Source organism: Vulpes vulpes, chromosome 2 (assembly GCF_048418805.1).
Source record: "Vulpes vulpes isolate BD-2025 chromosome 2, VulVul3, whole genome shotgun sequence".
In the NCBI taxonomy this organism is placed as follows: domain Eukaryota; kingdom Metazoa; phylum Chordata; class Mammalia; order Carnivora; family Canidae; genus Vulpes; species Vulpes vulpes.
The window spans coordinates 65,658,786-65,681,558 of NC_132781.1; the positions used below are offsets into that span (position 1 = coordinate 65,658,786).

The 22,773-nt window shown below is 35.5% G+C and overlaps 1 protein-coding gene across 1 annotated transcript in view; it reads left to right on the top strand.

The window, feature by feature from the left end:
* Nucleotides 1-22,341, top strand: part of LOC112923645 (transmembrane protease serine 11E-like) — a 41,760-nt gene extending 19,419 nt beyond the window's left edge. The window contains exons 4-10 of the mRNA XM_072743497.1: nt 1,662-1,729; nt 4,965-5,128; nt 8,276-8,314; nt 10,004-10,181; nt 11,511-11,770; nt 12,567-12,709; nt 18,883-22,341. Of these exons, the coding sequence (XP_072599598.1) occupies nt 1,662-1,729; nt 4,965-5,128; nt 8,276-8,314; nt 10,004-10,181; nt 11,511-11,770; nt 12,567-12,709; nt 18,883-19,044 (1,014 nt within the window). The 3' untranslated portion in view covers nt 19,045-22,341. The remainder of the gene's footprint in view (nt 1-1,661; nt 1,730-4,964; nt 5,129-8,275; nt 8,315-10,003; nt 10,182-11,510; nt 11,771-12,566; nt 12,710-18,882) is intronic.
* The last annotated feature ends 432 nt before the right edge of the window (nt 22,342-22,773 follow it).

Here is a 22,773-nt window from a genome sequence, read left to right on the forward strand (position 1 = left end):
CAAGCGCCTGGGTCATGATTTCTAATCACCATCAGATTACTTAGAGAATCATTTGGACTTTTCCTGACAGTCTGTGAGGTAATTAGTGGTATGATGTGATGGGAAACAGCCTAACCTAGAAGTTGGGATACTTAGTTTTGGAGCCATCTACTACCGATTTTCATTCTTTCACGAAGTTTGTGAAAATTAAGGCATTCAACTAATTTCAAAATTGTCTTCCATTTTCCATATCCTGAGTAAGAAAATAATGGAAGTTACCCACCTAAAAACTACTTGATAGACTAGAAGTCTGAGGATTTCAATACCTTGATAAGAAGGAGCTCAAATTCTGGTTGAATACAAATTCAGTATGTATAAGCACTGAATCAGGGAAATACCTGAATAAACTCTTTTCTAGAGCTATATATATAAAATAAAGGAAAGAAAATGGAACTAATATGGTCAAGAAAAGATGCAACTATTTTCCTTGTCTTTTATGCCATTCACTAAAATAAATTTTATAACATCCAGAATGATTTATGTATAAAGGAATAGGACTCTAACACTCTTCAAAATTAACAATAATTTTGAAATTATTTGATTAAATAGAAGCCCTTAAATAAAAATATCCAAGTGAATGTGGTCATTAGGGGACTCACTTGTACTATGCTGATTTGTCCCATAATTGAAGTAACTCCCCTTGGGCACAAAGAAAGAGGAGTCAACAAAAAATGTGAGTAAAAGGGCTCATTGTTTCTGTAGTCAATCACCAGCTTGCTGTAACTGTGTTTGGTCAATAGTCACACACGGAAGTCAAGAAATCAAGTAAACTTGACATGTTTAACTAAAAATTTAAGTTGGCTAGAATTCTTAATTGTAGTAGTAAGAAATATCTCCACAAGATACACTTTTCTACCTTATTAAAGTAAACCTTACAGGGACGCCTGGGGTGGCTCAGCATTTGAGCATCTGCCTTTGGCTCCAGGTGTGATTCCAGAGTCCAGGGATTGAGTCCTGCATCAGGCTCTCTGCATGGAGCCTGCATCTCCCTCTGCCTGTGTCTCTGCCTTTCTCTCTGTCTCTCATGAATGAATAAAATATTTTTTTAAAAAATGAGATAAACCTTACTTACATAACATATTAGGCTAAGTATCCTAGTTCACACAGACCTTTTTAAGACCATTCTGAGTCCTGAATTAGGTGCAGGTTATGCCAGGATGTTCAGCAACTTTTTCACTGGTTTTAAGAACCATGTGACACTTGTCACACACTCATGTCTATGACCCAACCATCACTTGGCAGAATTATTTCATTTCTTTTGTTTATCTATAGTAGAAGTAAGTCTGTATCTCAGGGCATGAGATATAGACTTCCTCTTAAAATAAACGTGTTTATTCTTTTTAGCATCTTTCTGAGTGTACCACAGCAAATAGCACTCTTGGCCTCACTACTATCGTTCCCAGAAACTGTAACTCCTAAGACAGGATTCATCTGAAATCACTGAGTAGAATACCAGAAAAGATTCTTCGAGATTTTTCAAGTTGAATGCATTGTAAAATGTTGGTTAATGCTTTCCGATTTGTTTTTTGTTTGTTTTGTTTTATTTTTAAATTTTCCATAGAGCTTAAAATGACTTGCAGGAAATTATTCTTGTTGACTTATTTTGAATATTTTTGGAACAGGTGAAAAATGCATTTCATAACTCTCCATTGAGGGAAGAATTTGTCAAGTCTCACATTATCAAGTTCAGGTATGTAGATCTAAAATTACAATTTCTGAATATAAGTTAAAAATAAAACTGTTAACTTGGTCAGTAATAAATACTATTTGAAATGTTAATGATATGATATAATTCAATTAAACCAACACTCATTTGACAACTGTTCTAAGACATGGGCTATAAATTGCTTTACTAATTCTCTAAATCCATAAGAAAGCATTTGCAAGGTGATGGATTTCCAGAGACAGAGGTATATTATTGAATTGTATTTTTGGAAACTAATTAGCATAAGTAGGAACCTAAACCGTATTCCTTAGTTTAATAGCCAATTGTCCCCTATATAAAATGATTTAGTAGATGATATTTGTCTTAAACTCTTAGTTGTTCTCTTTATCAGTTTTATTTTTTCTTTTCTACCCCTTTCTGCTCCAAATATTTACCTAAGAAAATTCCAGATCTAATAATCAACATCAATAAATAGAAGTTCAGAGCATAATATTTTAAGCAAAATACTATATGAGGGTCTTAATTAATATATTGTCTTAATACAAATTATTTGTATTTTTCAAAAATAGAATGAGAGCTGTTTCCAGTATTAGTTCAATGACAAAAACTCCAAGAGTTCCTTCTCAATCTATCACTTAGCTGACATCTGTGGTGTTACTTTGACCACTGTCTTCTGAAAAGTCTATATTCTCTGGCATTTGAAATACTATTCTCTCTTGGATCTGTATTTACTTCTCCAATCCTTAAATTTCCACTCTCTCAAGGAGACTTCATGCACCCACGTGACCTCATATGTTACTGAAATCCAAATTTCTATTTCCAATCTAAACTGCTTTTTTTGATTTCCAGAACTATATACTTGCCTATGCACATCTCCACATGGAGATTCCACAGAAAGTTCTCTAACTCAGGTAAAACCCAACAACACCAATGGGAAACTTGGACATCATCCTATACTCCTCCATGTTCCGGGCTTCTCACATTTTATGAATAACTAAGTTCTACCAGTTTTACCTTCCAAATCACTTTCCAATTTGTTTACTTTTTCATCCCAGTAATCTTTCTACTCAGTATTTCTTCTGCAATCAATAGAAAGAAATGCAAGTTTGTAGGAAAGATGAAATCAATCTTAGAGATGCTGAATTGAGATAGTAGGAGACACATGAGCCTAAAATACAGGTCTTACTCAGGGAAGGAAAAAGGAACTGAGTTCAAGATGAGCCTTTGCTCATTATCAACTCAAAATACTGAAAAGTGTGGAGGTAAATGGAATTTCTCAGAAAAAGGGTAAAGCAAGGAAAAAAATGATGATGAAGAAAATCTGAAGGGGCAGCCCAGGTGGCTCAGTGGATTAGCACCGCCTTCCGTCCAGGGCCTGATCCTGGAGACCGAGGATCGAGTCCCACGTCAGGCTCCCTGCATGGAGCCTGCTTCTCCCTCTGCCTGTGTCTCTGCCTCTCTCTCTCTCTGTCTCTGTCTCTGATGAATAAATAAAAAAAAATCTTAAAACAAATCCGATGAAAACAAAACCTAAGTATTTGGTGTTTGGAGTTGGGGGAAAATTGGAGCCTACGAAATAGTTAGGGAAGGAGAAGGGAAAAAGAGAAATCATGAGAAAGGCACCACTGACATGAAAGACAAAAAGTTTCAAGCATGGAATAGTCAGCATTGACAAAATACACCTGAGAGACCAAGTAATATGATTGGAAAGAATTCATTGGATATGTTAATAAGGAAGCCATTTAGTGTAGAAAAAAAGACTCAGTGGAATGGAAGAGGAGGAAGCAGTTTGCAAGGAACTAAATATGAGGCAGAGTGTAATTTACCCTTTCAAGAAGGTTTGCTGTGATAAGAAGGTGAGACATAAATTGAATAGCTGGGGTAGAGAGAAGGTTTTGTTTGTTTTGTTTCTATTAGCCAGTATAGGAATAGTTTAAGAGAAAGAAGAAAGAATTGTTGTACAGAGTTGCTTAGTCAGTGAAAGGGGGTGAGATACATAACAATAATCTCATTAAAGCCCTATTTGGGGGGATCCCTGGGTGGCTTAGCGGTTTGGCGCCTGCCTTTGGCCCAGGGCGCGATCCTGGAGTCCCAGGATCGAGTCCCGCGTCAGGCTCCCGGCATGGAGCCAGCTTCTCCCTCCTCCTGTATCTCTGCCTCTCTTTCTCTCTATGTCTATCACAAATAAATAAATAAATCTTTAAAAAAAAAGTCCTATTTGTTTTTTTCAGATTACAAAAACAGTACAAACTTCTATAAAATTCAAATAACATGCTATTAAATAAAATAGAAAGCAAAACTCCCTCTCCAATAATTCCACTTCCAGAAATAACACATATTCTTAACAATTCATTGTGTTGATTTAGCCAATGACTTTTGATGGACACTTGGATTGTTACATATTTTTTTCTGATATTTAAAAACAAGGTTATGATAAACCTATATATAAATCTCTTTGCACACACAAGGGTATATTTGAAGAAAGCACTGTTTCAGAGAGAATGGATCATCAAATGGTAACAGATTTATAACTGGTAAATAAAGCTGACCTCTAAAAATAAGGTTTTAATTTATATTAATAATATATTAATACTAATAATATTATATTAATTTATGTTAAATGAGAAGTCAACACATTGTATGGTGAGGGCTATATCTCCGAGAACTAATTGTATGTGAAGAAAAGAGGCTAGAATAGAGAATGAGAAAGAGAGGTCAAAGATGATTCCAAGTAATTCATTCAAACAATGCTAAGGCTAATTAATGCTCTACCTTGAAAATATAATCACATGAAGTCAAGATAATTTGGTTAAGCTTCCTAATATCCTTACGACTAGAAGTTGTTTAGGAGAGCATGATGTTGCTTAGGAGATATCATTGGATTTAAGCCACTGGGAATTAAGCCTGAAAGCCAAAGCCAGAATTGATTTCATATTGACCATACGTTATATTGGATAGTACTGAATGGTTGACAAGAGAGTGTCTTTTTATATTAATAACTAGATATTTTGGTGTTAAGGGAGACTGTAAACATGCTAGCTTACTATCAGGGAGGCTGAGTTGGAAATTTTATATGTGGTAAATGATAGGAATATAGAAGAAAATAAGTTGTATCTTTTCAATTACATTATGGATTTGTTTTGCGTATGTGTTTTAAATGGATGATAAAGAAAAAATAGATTGTGATATTACCATAAATCTAATTATGAACTATATCTTTTAAAACCATATTTTTCTTTTTTTTCTTTTTGGTCCACAGTCAAGAGGAACATGGAGTGTTGGCTCATATGCTGCTGATTTTTAGATTTCGCTCTACTGAGGATCCTGAAGCCATCAATAAAATTATTCAACATGTTCTACCTGAAAAGCTGCAAGATGCTGTAGGACCCCCTAAATTAGATCCTGAATCTGTTGAAATTAAAAGTAAGTTTATTTCTCTTATTTAGTTTAATTCTCTTACATATAGAACAGCTCCATGTTACTTTTGGTCTTAGGCACTGATTTTTTTTTTTTTTTTTTTTTTAGGGGAAGATGGGAGGGACAAAGGGAGAGAGGGCTTGATGTAGAGCTTGATCTCATGACCTGAGATCATGACCTGAGCCAAAATCAAGTCAGATGCTCAAGTGACTGAACCAGTGAGGTGCCCCTTAGGCACTAATTTTTAAAAATTGTTTTGGATGTCCTTTAATTATGGAGTCTTGCCACAACAGAACATTTCTTTTGGGCTTAAATTGGTACTAATGAAGTATTTTAATACTACCCTAAACTTATGCTTCCTATGCAAGTCTGTCATTACCTCTGGGCCTGGGTTCTTTCCTGTATTGGGCCTTATACTTCAGCTATAGCATCCAATTATAAGTGAAGAAAATGGCTTTGTATATTCTTCTCCTTCTTCCTGTCACTTCCATTTTATGTTCTGAGGGTATGATGTGTGGAAAGGGTCGTGCCATCCACATGTTTGCCTTCAAGTTTCATTGATACATCTTGTTACAGCTTCTTCCCTTAAACCATTTACCAATGAAAAGTTTATAATGTATTTTCAGTTATTTTTGGTATATTTTACAACTAATTTAAAAAGTCTGAGTTTTTTGTTGAGGGTAGGGGAACAAAATAAGCAGGGATAGGTCCTTGTTACTAGAAAATAAGAAACAGTAGATCCTCAACGGAAGTAAAGTTTGGTTAAGAGTCAAGTTGTGTGCTATAGAACAATGCTAGTCAATAGAAATATTATGTGGACCAAACATATGATATTACATTTTCTAGTAGCCACATTAAAAAAGTGAAAGTAAATGTGAAATTCATTTAAATAATTTGATGTTTAACCCAATATATCAAAGTATTATTTCAACAAGTAGTAAATAGAAAAATTATTTCTAAGACATTTCATTTTTTCTTTTCTGTACTAAGACTTTCAAATTTAGTGTATATTTTATATTTATAGCACATTCAGTTTAGACTAGCTATATTTCAAGAGCTCACTAGACAAATGTGGCTAGTGGACACAGTAGTGGATATGGTATAAGTAGAAAGTAGGAACATAAGTTGCTAACATCAACGCTGTTAGACCTAACTAGAGACCCGACCTGATGATCACCTACCCTGCTTGCTTAGGAAGGAAGGCTTGAGTAATTAGGACCAACTGCATAACTTATGCAGCCTGGTACAAAATTTTGGACTCTTTTCAAAAAACAACAAAAAAATACTGTTAAGAGTATTAAAATATGACTTTTTTCTACAGTCTCTCTTGACTTGCCATGGTGTTTTTATTTGCTAATTAACACCATTCTAAGTGAAAAAATGAAAATTTTAAATTACTAGCAAGAATTGTATTATTCATCTTCATATTGTAAAATATCAATTACATATGTAAATGTAATTTCATCTAAGTATGCAGAATTATGAAAATTATACAACTGTATTTCATAGCTGACACATGCATGAATTTGGCTGCTAACAGATCAATGGAAACAGTATACACAGCTGGCTTGACAATTTTTGTTTCCCCTGTTGATATGTGCACATTTTACCAATACTATCTACCTTCAGCTTAAGTGAGGAAGAATTAAAAAGTCCTTCTATGTCATTATTTTCAGCAGAACCTATTGGCTTATAAAAAGACATAATGGGAGCAAGAAAGGATATAATAGGCTCACTTGGTGTGTGTCTAGTAGAATGCTTGCCTTCTTTCTGTGTTCTAAGCAAGTTGTGCTTCAAATAGGACTGACAGTGCTCCCTGGTTCTTTAGTGGTAGACATCACACATTTATCTTACTTTGAGTTTGCTGAACATTGTGGATTCACCAGGATTCTTGAGTTCATAGTGTATCATGAATGATACATGCACACGGAGAGCTAAGAATTCATGGACACATATTGTGTGTAACTCTTCTGCTCACACCATGCCCCATTATTCTATTATTCTATTTTTAAAGCACAAGTTATGAAATAAAAAATATCAAGAACTTTAAGAGTGTGCATTTAATGAAGTGCAAAGTCATGCTGAGTTCAGGACCCAATGTAGATACACATCCATTAAGCTGACCCTGTTAGTAATATCAACATGCAAAGCCAGAACTTTCTCTAGGAAGAGGGTGAGATAGAGGAGAACAGGTTATTTGAAACAGGGAGATTAGTGGTGATGGTATTTAATATTTAATGAGAATAAATGGTCACTTTCTTATTTGAGCCATTTCCCCCAAAAACAGCCAGAAGAGAAAGTCAGAAAGAAGTACTTCTAGAATATAGATTTCTAGCATATCAACACTTTTAAATACTGAAAGAAAAATTAACATTTACATTTTTGTATTTAGAATTCTTATTCTGCCATATGCAAAGAAAATAGTTTTGGTCTTTGAACTCTACTGAATCAGGACATTAAATGCATAGAGTTTTATGTATCTGTTGGTTGGCTTAGTGTTTGCATAGGGTTAGGGCCTGATCGTTGAGAAGTCAATAAGCTAAAGAGCCATGGGCTAGAGTTGAAAAGAGGGCAAATTGTCTTCCTAAATTTGCAGAAAGAAAAATTAGAAAAGGATAACATTATTTTTAAATGGGGGACAGATTTATAGACCTGCTACTCATGTGTGTTATACAAATGGGGCTATGCCTATGAATTCAGTAAAGGAAAAAATCTGAAATAATGGTCAGTAAACATATCATTACATTTAGGGAATCAATACTATGATTTAAAGTAGTATTCCCCAAAAGGAGGAAATACCACATCTCATTTTCTGGTATGAAACTCAGATTTCTGGGTTTCATCACAAAACTACTGAATCAGAATTACTGGGAAGAAGAACGGGAATTGCCAGTATAAAGATGCTCCCCATGTGACTATTATCCTCGTTAAAGTTTAAGAAACACTGCTAAGATCGTCCTTTTCCCAAGGAATGACCACACTGTCTACAATAAACTGTGTTGCTTTTTTTGTTTTGTTTTGTTTTTTGTTTTTACAACCTAGAGGTTCTGTCTTATAACAGAATTAACCACCTTTCCTATTTGAAGTACTCAGAGGCATTATGAAATTCTGATGTGCTGGGCCTGTTCTATTCACTATTTCTGTGTATTTCAGAAATCAACAAGACAGAAACAGACAACTTTATAAACAATTGTAAGTGTTATATATTTTTAAAAATTGCATTAACTGAATGTAAAAAGTTAACACTGGGTCATTTAGGTTTACTTTGTAAATACTTTGTGTAATGTTATAGGGTCGGAATAAAGTTTGGTCTGTGCTCAGCTCGGGATGCTTTAACTTATCTTTGAGGCACATTTTCTTACCAAAGAATAAAAAAAATTGGGAAAACTTTGGAGTGGATATATAGTTGCCTGTGACAGATGTGTAAAAAAGTGACTTGAACCATTGTTAAAGGGAGAAAAGACTCAATGTTCTTACTGCAAATATCTACAATATATTCTCACAGACATTTTCTAAAGATTATGTAAAAGTAATCTGTATGTTGGAAATTTTCAGCTACAGGCAGAAACTTATTGTTATTCTACACTAAATAAAATCTTCAAAAATTTGGACTCAGATAATATTTTCACTTATGTTTTAAAAGTACCGACTGCAAATATCTACAATATATTCTCACAAACATTTTCTAAAGATTATGTAAAAGTAATCTGTATGTTGGAAATTTTCAGCTACAGGCAGAAACTTATTGTTATTCTACACTAAATAAAATCTTCAAAAATTTGGACTCAGGTAATATTTTCACTTATGTTTTAAAAGTACCGACTCTAGGCCTGGTATTTCCCTTTCCCTAAAGCAAGGTACCCACCCCCCATGATCTAGAGGATACATTTAATAGGTATAAAATTAGTAGATAATATATTTATCTTAAAAGATGGAAAGAAGTACACTACTCACCAGCTTAGAATATTGGTTAATTCACAAACTTGATTAAACATGGGACCAAAGAATAATCCTGTTACCTAAATAGTGTGTATTCTTGCCACCAATATTTATTCTGAAACTCTTGTGTGCTAGTTGTGTATTAGGCAAAAGGGATATAAAATGGATGAGATATAATTCTTGCCTAAAGGAGCTCATGCTCTAATGAGACTAGATGTATGAACCTAATGTATGGATACATAATTCTAAAGCAGTAGTTCTCAAACTAGGGCAATTTTGACCCCTACAGGATCCCACTATGACATTTTGGTTATCATGACGGCAGGGGGAATGCTACTGGCATCTAATATGTATAGGCCATGGATTCTTCTAAATATCCTGTGATGCACAGCATAGCTTACCACAACAAAGAATTATCCATCTCAAGATGTCAAGGGTGCCAAGGTTAAGAAGCTCTTTTATAAGCTATATATACATATATATATGTTATATGTATACATATTATATGTATACATATATATTATGTGTATGTACTATACACTTCTATATAGTATACATATAATATGTATATAATTAGTACTGGTAACTATTAGCATATATACATGTATATACAGAGAGACATATATACATATGCATATATGTACACACACATATATAGAGATGATGATGAAGATGATGGAAGTATCATAAAAGCCATAACTAATCCAGTTTGGGGGCAGAGGAATTGTTAGAGAAGGCATCCCAGAGGAGGTAATGATTGACTTAAATCTTTAAGATGAATAGTTATTAAATTAATGAATGGCTATAGTTTAAGGAGAAGTGAGAACAAGAGAAAATGCTTGATACTATTGGAGCACAAAGTACAAAAATTTGAGATAGTAACACAGTTTGATACGTAAAAGCAACTGCTAAGTAAGGCATCACATCATCTCTCTTTGACAGGCTGTGGGACACGAAGGAGTAAAACTGCAAGACAGAGTCTCAGGATCGTTGGTGGGACTCAGGTAGAAGAGGGTGAATGGCCGTGGCAAGCCAGCCTGCAGTGGGATGGAATCCACCGCTGTGGAGCAACTTTAATTAATAGCACATGGCTTGTGAGTGCCGCTCACTGCTTTAGAACGTAAGTCCTGAATGACTGGCTTGTGAATGACTGGGGTAAGCAAGGTGCATTGGGACTTGGCAGGAAGGAAATACCTCATGAAGTTTGAAAGAGATGAGTTTAAAGGTTTTTATTTTTATTTATTTATTTGAGACAGAAAGAGAGATAGCATGCACACGAGAGAAAGCATGAACAGAGGGGGAGGGAGAAGCACGCTCCCGGCTCAGCTGGAGCCCAAGGTAGGGCTCAATCCCAGGACCCTGGATCCTGACCTGAGCTGAAGGCAGATGCTTAACCGACTGAGCCACCCAGGCACCCTGAAAGAGATGAGTTTAATATAAAGATAACATATACATCCCAAGAGTGGGACACTCATAAACCTTAGTAAGAGGTTTAATAGTCTGAAAATGGAAATGGCATCAAAGTACATGTAGATAAATTATCCACAATAATTTGTCAAAGGAAGCAGGAAATTTTTTAAAGATTTTATTTATTTATTCGTGAGAGACACAGAGGGAGAGAGAGAGAGAGAGAGAGAGAGGCACAGACACAGGCAGAGGGAGAAGCAGGCTCAATGCAAGGGAGCCCCACATGGGACTCTATCCCTGGTCCCTAGGATCCCACCCTGGGCAGAAGGTGGCGCTAGACTGCGGAGCAACTTGGGCTGCCCCGGAAGTAGGAGTTTTAAATAAATTTTAAAGCCATCTTTTGACTTTGAGCTTGATGTCAAAGAGCCATATCTCTCTGCTGTATATCTATCAGAGATGGGACTAGGTGGATGGTAGGTCAGTGGGGAAATTCCACATGGCAAGAAAGAGTTAAATATGAAGAAATTTGGTAGTGTTAAATTATACCACTAAGTTGACTATTCCATTCCTTGGAATACAACCTTCAACCCAATGCAAATGCAAAATGCCTATGTAAATAGGATAGTAATACTTTGTTATATTTATGTGTAGCCTTTGCAGTTTTCAGAGAAATGTGTATGTTTGTGGGTAGGGGACATGGTGCATAGAATACATTTAGTTCTTTGATTCCATATAGAATTTGCTTTCCATATGTCTCTTTGAATCACTGATTCCTAGAAATGTCAAAAAGTCCTAGGATCTGGAGTGAGCAACTCAAACGCAGAGTAGCATGTATCTCCTAAAAACCATGCCGCTATGGCATTTCTCTCTGATGTTACTCCTGGGCCTGATTCGCAGATTAGAAAGAGTTTGCTTTTATATATAGAAACTATAATTTTAAAAAGAAAACTTATATTGACACCAGCAGCCTAAATTGTTTAATATAAGTCATTACATTGGTAGAATGGTAAAGTGGAATTTATTCTTTGTACTTTTTTGTCAGGTATAATGACCCAGCCAGATGGACTGTTTCCTTTGGAGTAACAATAAAGCCTCCAAAGATGAAACAAGGCCTTCGAAGGATATTTGTCCATGAAAAATATAAGTATCCATCACATGACTATGATATTTCAGTTGCAGAGCTTTCTAGCCCTGTTCCCTACACAAATGCAGTACATAGGATTTGCCTCCCTGATGCATCCCATGAATTTCCCCCAGGCAGTGAGATGTTTGTGACAGGATTTGGAGCACTACAAAATGATGGTGAGTATCTGAAGAGCAATCAAACCACAGTGACCCAATCTGGTATTCTAAGGCATTTTCCAGCTAAGGATGGAAATGTCATTATGCCAGAATATGTTGGTGGGTTGGTTATATGGACCTGGGCAAGTCAGGCCCTATTTGTGGACTAAGTCATTTAAAAGACACATACATTCCTTCATTGCTTTAGGTTACTATCAGTATTACTATAGGAATGGTGCTTTGTAAGGTGTCTGAAAGAGTAAATATATCTGAACTCTTTACTAGGGAATAAACCACATAAGAGATTGGGGATCACTAATATGCCTAAATTGTGATGATTAGAGAATCAAAATTCCACCATTATCCCTACTGAAATTACATTCTAAGTTTTACTATAGGATGGAAGTCACTTAAACAACTTAAGGTACTCTCATAGGTGCCTAATTTTTCAATTAAAGTAGTTAGGAAATAATTCTTTCCCCAAATATGACTGTAACTGAAAACAAAATACATATCCTATATTGCCGTTTCATCCAATAATTATGAAAGATTTTCTTTTTTTAATTATAAATTTATTTTTTCTTGGTGTTCAATTTGCCAACATATAGAATAACACTCAGTGCTCATCCCATCAAGTGCCCACCTCAGTGCCCATCACCCAGTCACCCCCACCCCCTGCCCACCTCCCCTTCCAACACCCCTAATTCGTTTCCCAGATTTAGGAGTCTTTCATGTTCTGTCTCCCTATGAAAGATTTTCTTGAGGTTTATAGAATATATGTATATCTACAAATATAAAGACTATTTTTTCCCTTTAGGTACCAGTCAAAATCACCTTCGGCAAGCACAGGTGGATCTCATAGATACTCAAACCTGTAATGAACCCCAATCTTACAATGGTGCCATCACTCCTAGAATGTTATGTGCGGGCTTCTTGAAAGGAAAAAGAGATGCGTGCCAGGTACATAGTTTGACTTATTAGTATGCTGCATCATTTTTTGTTCACCTTTTATTTCGAAATCATTATAGATTTATAGAAAGTTTACAGAGGGGTCTCATATATGTTCTTCACCTCCATTTCCCCAAATGTTATGTCTCACATATGTATAGTATAGTATAAAAGCTGGGAAACTGACATTGGTGCAATGTGTGCTTCTAGTTTAATGGCATTTTGTTACATGTGCAGATTTGTGTAACCATCACTGCAGCTGAGAACTATTCCATTGCCAAGAAAACCTCCTTTAGAGGACTAAGCTTCTGATACCACTCTGGCTGGGAGAGCCTTGTTACTATCACCCTTGCAGCCTCCACTGACATCATGGGGTAGTGGCCTCATTACTGTTGGTAGTGAGGAAAGCCCTGACTTTCCACTAGGTTTCCTCTGAAATCACCCTAGTGAAAGAGTTAGGCCTCATTTCCATTGAGTTATAGTCTATGCTCCCCAGCTGGGTACCACGGGAAAGAGAGGAGAGTTTCATCATTACCTGACAGAAATGAAAGTCGGTTTCCAACTCAGCCTCCTCTAACACCCAGAAGTGGTGGGGGATTGGGCCTCCTGACAGCCTGGTAGGGGTAGAAATCTAGGCTCACCATTTTGCCTTTGTCGATGGGGGTTGGGAAGGGTGCCACAGTTCTTTCTGTGTTTGGCTGGAGTAGAGAAGATATTGTCTAAAAGTTTTGTGTCCTCCATTGGTTGCCCCCTTTTTGTTTCTTTGACTGGAGAGAGAAAGGTTTTCTTGGGCTTCTTTTTCATTTGCATCTGTTGGCAGGTTGATAGATTGATGTTTTTCTAAGCTCTGTGTTCAGGATAAGTGGAGCAAAAAAGCAAATTCAGGGAGCTCACTGTTGAGTCATTTCTAAGTTTTCTAGCTCGCATCTGGCTTCTTCTAAATACCTTTCAGAGTTTTTATATTTATTGCTAAGTCCAATGTTTTAAAAATTAATTATTATCTTTTAAATTTAGCTTAAACAAAAAGTATCTATTCAATGTCTTCATCCACATTGCTGATAGAATCAAGGCCACTACTGATTCCTTGGGTACACCCTTTAATTCTCCTATAATTTTAATTTTGTGATTTGATAGATCTTATGTTTAATGTGCACTCTTAAGCCTCAAATTAGTTTTTGAAATTACATGTTATTCTGTATGTTTTCCAATCTAGGTTCATACAGTGGTATATCATTCATCTCTAAGAATTTTTTTTGGCAACTTTTCATGTTTTTTTTCTTCCTCGCATACACACTGCACCTGTTTTTTGCTTTCACTGGCTTTATTTCCCTTAATCCGTGACTGATTTCACCATTGTCCTTTCCCAACTTTTACCTCTGGGTCAGTCAATTCAGCATTGTTCAATACGCTACATTAAACTCTTTCACCCACTTGACCTTTCTCCAGACGAACACTGAAGATTAGACTTAATTCATTGCATTTCTTTGTCTGCTCTGATGCCCAGATTATTCTTCCCTGAAGGAAGACATGGAACAATATAGACTGGTTCCATTACAAAATTCTACAGAAAATTCAAGTTGATTCTGTGAATAAAAATACTAAAATAAAACCAATTTCATAAAAGATTCACTTGAAAATACACCTATAATCTTCATTATTTGCAGATTCTTTTTTTTTTAAATTTTATTTATTTATTCATGAGAGACACACAGAGAATGACAGAGACATAGGCAGAGGGAGAAGCAGGCTCCTCGCAGGGAGCCTGATGCGGGACTCGTTCCTTGGCCTGGGATCCCAGCCTTAGCCAAAGGCAGATTCAACCACTGAGCCACCCAGGAGTCCCTATTTGCAGATTCTGTACTTACAAATTCACGTATTTGCTAAAACTTGTTTGTAAATCCCAAATCAGTCATCAAGGCACTTTTGTGATCATTCAGGAACACATGCAGAGTGGCAAAAATTTTTAGTGACCCAATGTGCATGTTCCCACCTGAGGTCAAAAAAAGAGATGCTCTGCCTTCTTGTTTCAGCTTTCATACCATACAATTGTGTCCTCTTTTTTGGTCTTTTTAATGCCATATTTTCCACATTTTTGTGCTTTTTGTTGGTGACTTTGCTGTTTAAATAGTCTCCAAGTATAGTGATGCAGTAAGGTACAAGAAGACTGTGATATGTCATATGGAGAAAATATATGTGTTAGGTAAGCTTCACTCGGGCATGAGTTACAGTGCTGTTGGCTATGAGTTCAACATTAATGAGTTAATAACAGATCTTAAGTAATGTACCTTTATATAGGAACATATAGAAAATATAGCTATGTATTGATCAGTTGATAAAATATGACTAGAGGCTTATGGAAATCTAACCCTTTATATCCCCCAGGAATGATGATTCAGTATTCACTAATTCAGGGTTTGAGGCAACTCCATAAAAAATAACTGCTGCGAAAGCAAGAATCACTTGTATTTTATTTGGTTTCTTAACAGTCAGAATCATAGTTTAGCTATTCTAGATCTTCTCTTATCTTGATCTCTTTCATCCTACTTGCCAGTTGTGATTTTGCATTTGTGATAATCATTTATGATCTTCTTTCAAATATCTCAGCTCTTATTTATGGTAAATTTCAAATGTCATAATAATTTCATCTGCAAATATGTTCTCTACTCTATAGTACTACTTCAATGATGGTATTAGATGTGAATGTTCCTTATAAATTTGAGGAATTAAAGAGAAGGAACCAACTTTAACTCTGTGATTATAAAACCCTGCTTTCCTATCTCTGGAAACCAATTTTTTCCTATCTCTCGGACAAGTCCCCCCCCCCCCCCCCCGCCCATTTTATGTCTAGTGTCCACCATTTTTTAACTTGACCAGTTCCATATATTTTAAAATCTCAAAAATCATTATTAACATCATATGCAAAAGTCTTTACTTGGATTTCCTACTTTCTCACCTCAGTGCCATTTGGCTACCTCCTCTTTCTAAAATATGATTCTTCTTTGGGTTCTATGATCCTCAAATATGTTGCTTTCCTCTCCTATTTCTCCCACCACTCATTTCTGGTTCCTTATTTTGGTTTATTTGTTCGTTTGTTTGTTTACTTATTTAATTTTTCATGAGACACCCCAATCTTACAATGGTGCCATCACTGAGAGGCCGAGACACAGGCAGAGAGAGAAGCAGGCTCTCTTAAGGGAGGCCGATGTGGGACTTGATCCTAGGACCCCCAAGTACCTGAGCTGAAGGCAGATGCTCAACCACTGAGCCAGTCAATGCCCCTGGTTCCTTATTTTGGTATCTCCTTCTCTCCCTTTCTTTAAGACTCACTATCCATCAGGACTTATAGATCTTGGATGAAATTTTTCTCCATTCTCCATATACTAAACTATCTTTTCTCTGAATTCAGCTGTCCCTTTAATAACTTCCAGATCTGTATAATCAGAATTAACCTCTTGCCAAATTCAGTCTCACATTTCTACCTACTCCAAAACTATTTTCCTTCATATGTTTAAATTTTTAGCAGAAGACTAAAAATTGTACATGTGCCATCCAAACTTAACAAGGCATCATGAAACATTGTAGGCATACATTGAAGATATTGTGGGTTCCAGACTACCACAATAAAGCAAGTCAACTAAATTTTTTGTTTTCCTAATCCATATAAAAGTCATGTTTACACCAGGCTGTAGTGTATTAAGTGTGCAATAAGCACTATGTCTAAAATAACCAATGCACACATGTAATTTAAAACTACTTTATTGCTGGGACCCTTGGGTGGCTCAGTGGTTGAGTGTCTGCCTTCAGCTCAGGGCATGATTCCGGGGTCCTGGGATCAAGTCCCACATCAGGCTCCCCACAGGGCATCTGCTTCTCCCTCTGCCTGTGTCTCTGCCCCTCTCTCTGTGTCTCTCATGAGTAAATAAATAAAATCTTTAAAAATAAATAAGTAAGTAAGTAAGTAAGTAAATAAATAAATAAATAAATAAATAAAAATACTTTATTGCTAAAAGTTGCTAATCATCACCTGAGCATTCAATGAGCAAAAGCATCACTTTTTGCTCTCCGAGGATATTATCTCAGTGTTGATGGCTGTTGGGTAGTGGTTGCTGAAGTTTGGGGTGGCTGAGGCAATTTCTTAAAATAAGACAATAATGTAGTTTACCACACAGATGAACTTTTCTTTTCATGAATGATTTCTCTATAGCATGCGATGCTGTTTGATAGCATTCTATCCACAGTAGAACTTCTTTCAAATTGGAGTAAATCGTTTCAGACTCTGCCACTGCTTTACCAACCAAGTTTATTTAATATGCTACAGCCTTCGTTGTAATTTTAACAATCTTCTTCACAACATCTTCACCAGAAGTAGATTCCATCTCAAGAAACCACTTTCTTTGTTCATCCATAAGAGGAAATTCCTTGTCCATTAGTTTTATCATGAGATTGCAGCAATTTAGTCCCATCCTCAAGCTCCACTTCTAATTCAAGATCTTTTACTATTTGCACCACATCTGCAGTGACTTCATCCACTGAGATCTCAAATCCCAAAGTCATTCAGAAGGGTTGAAATTTTGACCTCTTCCCATGAATAACAAATGTCCTTAGAGGCATCTAGAATGGTGAATTCTTTCTTGAAGATTTTTAATTTACTTTGCTCAGAATCATCACAGGAATCGCTATCCATGGCAGCTATAGCTTTACAAAATGTATTTCTTAAATAATAAGACTTGAAAGTCAAAATTACTAATCCCATATATTAGCAGGCATGAAAACAACTCATTTGCATCTTTCAATTAAATAGATTTAAATTTTGTTATCTCTTGAATCTTCTGTTTCTTTGTCCTAATCTACTTCTGCCTTCGTATGGGCTTGAGTTTCAATTATCAAAATGATTTATTTGTATGGTACCCGAGGGCAAGGCCCATATATTCACACTCTTTTTACATCTCCTACGACTTTGAGGGTATTGGTCAACATTTGTTGGCTAACTGATTTTAAAATTACTGACACATTATTACAAATTCAGTTCCCATTAGTATTAATTGATATTTTTACTTGACCAAAAGAAAATACACAAGGAAGTTAATATAATGCAGGGGAAAAGAATCTGGACTTCTGAGTTAGATTGCTCTGGATTCAGATCCATTTCTGCCATTGAATAGCATATGCCATCAGGCAAATTACTTAAGTTCTGTAAGTTTTGGTTTCCTCATTGCTAAAATGGAGAAAATGAAACCTCACTCTACATTTTGTTGCCAGAATGACATGGGTTAATGGGATAATATGTAATTAATTAAGGTCTCCATAAAGTACTGAATATGTAATGGATGATGAGTAATAGAGACCCCAAGATTTTTTTTTTTAAGATTTTCTTTATTTATTCATGAGAGACACACACACACACACAGAGGCAGAGACACAGGTGGAGGGAGAAGTAGGCTCCATGCAGGGAGCCCGATGTGGGGCTTGATACCGGGTCTCCAGGATCACGACCTGAGCCAAAGGTAGAAGCTCAACCGCTGAGCCCCCCAGGCACACAGAGACCCCAAGATTTTGAGGAAAGATCAGCCTGTGCCTTGTCTTTATGAGCTATATAAAGAAACCACCTTCCAGAGTTCACAAGGCATAAACAACTGGAATTTGTAGTTTTAAATATGTATTTACTAAATTCTGTTTTATGCCAGGTTCTATGCTAAGCACTTTATACTTACTGTCTTAAATAATCTTCAAAATTATCCTCTGGGGGTAGGTATCATTAGAAGCATTACGAATATGTAAATTAAAGGTCTCAGCCTGCTGGAAGAGCCAGATTTGAGATTTAAATCCAGGTGTCTGACTCTAGTGTCTGCCTTTTATCAGTAATAGACTCTACCCTTCTTCTGGGAGCTATGTCACACTGATAAAGCATATAAGGAATTATCTTTTCAGATGTACTGGATAAGAGTACTGTTCTCCAAAGAGATGGTGCCTTTAATCTCAGTGTATTGACCCCCAAATGTAAGCCAGTACTCTAAGTAGTGGACCCTCCTTATGTGAATTACTGACACGGGGTATCGCTTTTGCATTTGAGCACACTGGAAACTTTAGAAAACCGTCCCTTTCATTAAACTCAAGCTAGAAAAAGAAAAAAAATACTGCAGTAATGAACTGAATTATTAATTACTAATCTCTCTCTTCTCTTGTAGGGTGACTCCGGAGGACCACTTGTTAGTCCAGATGCTAGAGATATCTGGTATCTTGCTGGAATAGTGAGCTGGGGAGATGAATGTGGGCAACCTAATAAGCCAGGTGTTTATACTAGAGTGACTGCTTTCCGGGACTGGATCCATTCCAAAACTGGTATCTAAGAGAAAAACTTAGCAGAATGGAACTTATTTTTTAAGTGTGGGCCATTCTCAGAGATACAGAATTGCAGAAGTCTTTGCATCAAAAGTTTGGCTAATTGACATAAATTTCTTATGCATATATACAATTTGAAGTGATTCCGTCTTTGATTTACCCAGCTTCTCTCATTTTAGGAAGTCTCCATTTTCAAGATGTAGGACAGAGTAAAAGGAAGGGTAAAAAGGAAAGAATTACATTTTTATGTACAGAAAAATATTAGGAGTTTTTTTTTCTTAATGGAATGAGGAAAACAATCCCATTCAGGATGACAAGTCAAGCAAACAGACCCCAGAATACCAAATACTCAAGATGGAGAAAGAATGAGAATTAAGAAAATGCACAGAAACCAAGATAAAGTTTTATTTTCATTTCTAACTAACAACTACAGAGATCAATGTGGGGATGATTCCATTTTTCTGTGGCTTATAATAATTATACAAATGCTGTATAATGTACTTGTTCTAAGTTAAAGCAAGTAATACATATTTAATATTGCACAGTTGAGAATATCAATATATAATTATAAAAATAGCATCCATTTGCTTGATGTTATAATAGTTCATGAAAAAGAGGAAGATGGGAAAATAATACTACTCAATGTATTGCAAATTCTTTTAAAATTGGAGGCCATGAAAATTCACTTAAGAACAACCAGTATACCTTATGTGTTAAGATTTTTTGCTGTTGTTGAATAGAAGAGAATGAAGAGAGAATCAGTCCAAACTATTGAATGACGCAGGATTTTCACCAAGTGGCTTCTGTATTCAAATACACAGCCTTGAAAGGAATAAGGTCCAGGTGTTAATGTGTAGTTAAAGTCATGCAAATGGAAGCCAGACCTCCTATTTTTAGATGATGGCACTTCTTTGCCTGTTGCTGCATCCGGCCCATGCTTGGACCCAGAGACCTTTTAGACTTCTCTGGGCTTAGATGGGAAGATATAGGAATTTATCCTGGAAGCTGCCTCCCTGCTATGTCTAGTATAATACTGAATTACTAACCGCTTACAGGTAAAACTGAAGAGTAAAAGCCAGATGTCAGCCACTTTCATAATTTCAATTTTGGTAAATAACTACTGAGCAGTTAGAGACACAACAGGCAAGTGATCTAGGTCATTATGAATTTAATTAGAACTCAGGCCAGCATATATGAGATTTCACTAAATTTTTCCAATACCCTTGCCTCCTTGTATACAGCTACTCATCCAAGTTCTGTATCTGACCATAATCACTTTGAAAACTGACAATAGTATGAAAAATTTGGCTTTAACCGACCCAAGTAATATTGGCAGATGAACTGGTAAAATTTAGGTGGTTGGCTAAAATAAAATGAAAACTGCAATGAATTGACAGTGTGAAATATTTTGCATAAGTTATTTTTGTTTTATGTAATAAATATTTTGGGGAAAACAAAATTGAGGGAAGTGATGAATTTTAAACAAAGATTTAAGTACATTTCAAACTGAATTACTCTCAGTATTCCATTCCAAATGGATCCCCTGTTTCAGGACATTCTGCAGTTGGGCCTGTAGGTGGCTCCTGTAAGTTGTAGGAAGATAAAGATCTTCAAGTAATAAAAACTGTAGTAGAAATTCTATATTAGGGTCTTATAAAACCAGACGAACACAATTCCTCTTTTTGAAGGCATTTAAAAATGAATACATGTAAATTGACATCATGATAATATTTCCCAGATTTCTGGAGGTGAGTTTCCAAACTAAAAATTTGTAACCTGTATTATGAGTAATTTCTTCTGCAAACAAACTTGAAGAGATTTAAATTAAGGAGAAATTTTAGAAGTTTAATTTAATAGTGGCATCAGAGTCCTCAGAGAACTATTTTTGATACATTCTTTTACAAAAGATTTGAGAAACAGGTTGGGTCACAGTGAAAAAATGAGAAATAATTCAAACTTTATGTGCTCAGAGAAATAGATAACACAGTGTGTCATATTTTTAAAATGACTTCTTTTGAACATGTCTATTTAACCATCTCCTTGGAGAAAGCTAAGAAGTCGTGACTGGAATAATATTCATTAATTGTACAAGAGGTAAGCAGTTCCTTCTGTATCTTTTATCGCTTCTCACTGTATCTAGTAAAGTGCTCTGTATTCTAATAAGCTTTTAAGAGTTGTTGTTTTATTTTTGTATTATGCAGAAAACATAGCTTTATTATTGTTCACACATGTATTTTAAGAAGCTAAAATCCAGATTTTATATTAACTGTGTGACTTAAGCCAGCTGATTAAGTCCCTAAGCCTCAATATGTACTCACTTATAAGACAGGGATAATGATATTTACTTCAAATGATTGATTATAGGAATTAAAATGAGATAATGTTTGAAAGTACTCAGCACAGTTCTTGGAACATAGTAGGTTCTCAAGAAACGGTAGCTATTATAACTATTGTAATTAAACTATAGTTTGTTTTAAACAATTGGTACTTGATCATAATAGTTTGAATAAATATCTTTGAAATGAGATAATTAGACTAACAGAATGGTCTGGCTTCTTATTTAACTCCTCCTTGAAGGAGTTTAATAATAATTTAATTATTTAATAATAACTCCTCCTTGAAGGAGCTATTGACTCCCTCAAGTAGATACAGCATCCTCTTTTCTGAAATTCCTTATCATCTAAAAAAACCTTTTTATAAAAATTTTCAGATAATCATAGATTCACATACAGTTGTAAAATATAATACAGAGCAATCCTTTGTATCCTTTATCCAGTTTCCCACAATGGTAAACATCTTCTTAGCTATAGTATATTATCACAATCAGGAAGTTGACATTGAGATAATCCATCAATCCACCAACCGTATTCAGATGTTTGTGTGCTTTTAATTTTATGTAATTTTATCATGTGTGGATTTGGATAACTACCACCACAGACAAGATACAATATAGTTTGATCTCAAGGACCCCTCCAGTTGCTCCCAGCCATCTGGCTCTCTCCCTATCCCTGTCCCAGTCTCTAACTCCTGGCAACCACTAATCTCTTATGTATCTTTTAATTTTGTCTATTTGAGAATGGTATATAAATGGAATCATACAGCATTAAACCTTAAGAGGTTAGCTTTTTCACTCAACATAATTCCATTGACATCAATCCAAGTCGTGTGTGTCAGTAGTTCGTTCTTTTATTGCTGAGTTGTATTCTATGTTACAGATGGACCAAAATTTGTTTAACCATTCACTCACTGAAGGGCATTTGAATTGTGTACAATTTTTGACTATCATGAATAAAGCTACTATAACATCTGTGTGTTGGTGTGTAGGTTTTTGTGTGAATATTCATTCTTCTGGGATTAATGCCTAGAGTGCATTAATGGTCATACGGTAAGCACATGTTTAGTTTTTTAAGAAACTGCCAGATTCTTTGAGCTGGCTTCTTACCATTTTTTTAATCTATCTGTACCTATGCTCTCTCTCCATATTTTTTAGATATGTGAATATTTATTCATATGATATTAATATTAATACATATTTTATCTATGTGAATAGATCTGATTTCAACAACTAGACTAAGTCCTCTGCAGTAGGGACCATGACTGATTCATTTTTATAATCTTCACAGTTCATAGGAAAGTCTATTATTTATGGCACATACTCAATAAAAATTTATTAAATAAATAAAGAGTGATGATAGTAATAAAAGCAAGCAAACTCAATACATGAAAAATATTAAAAA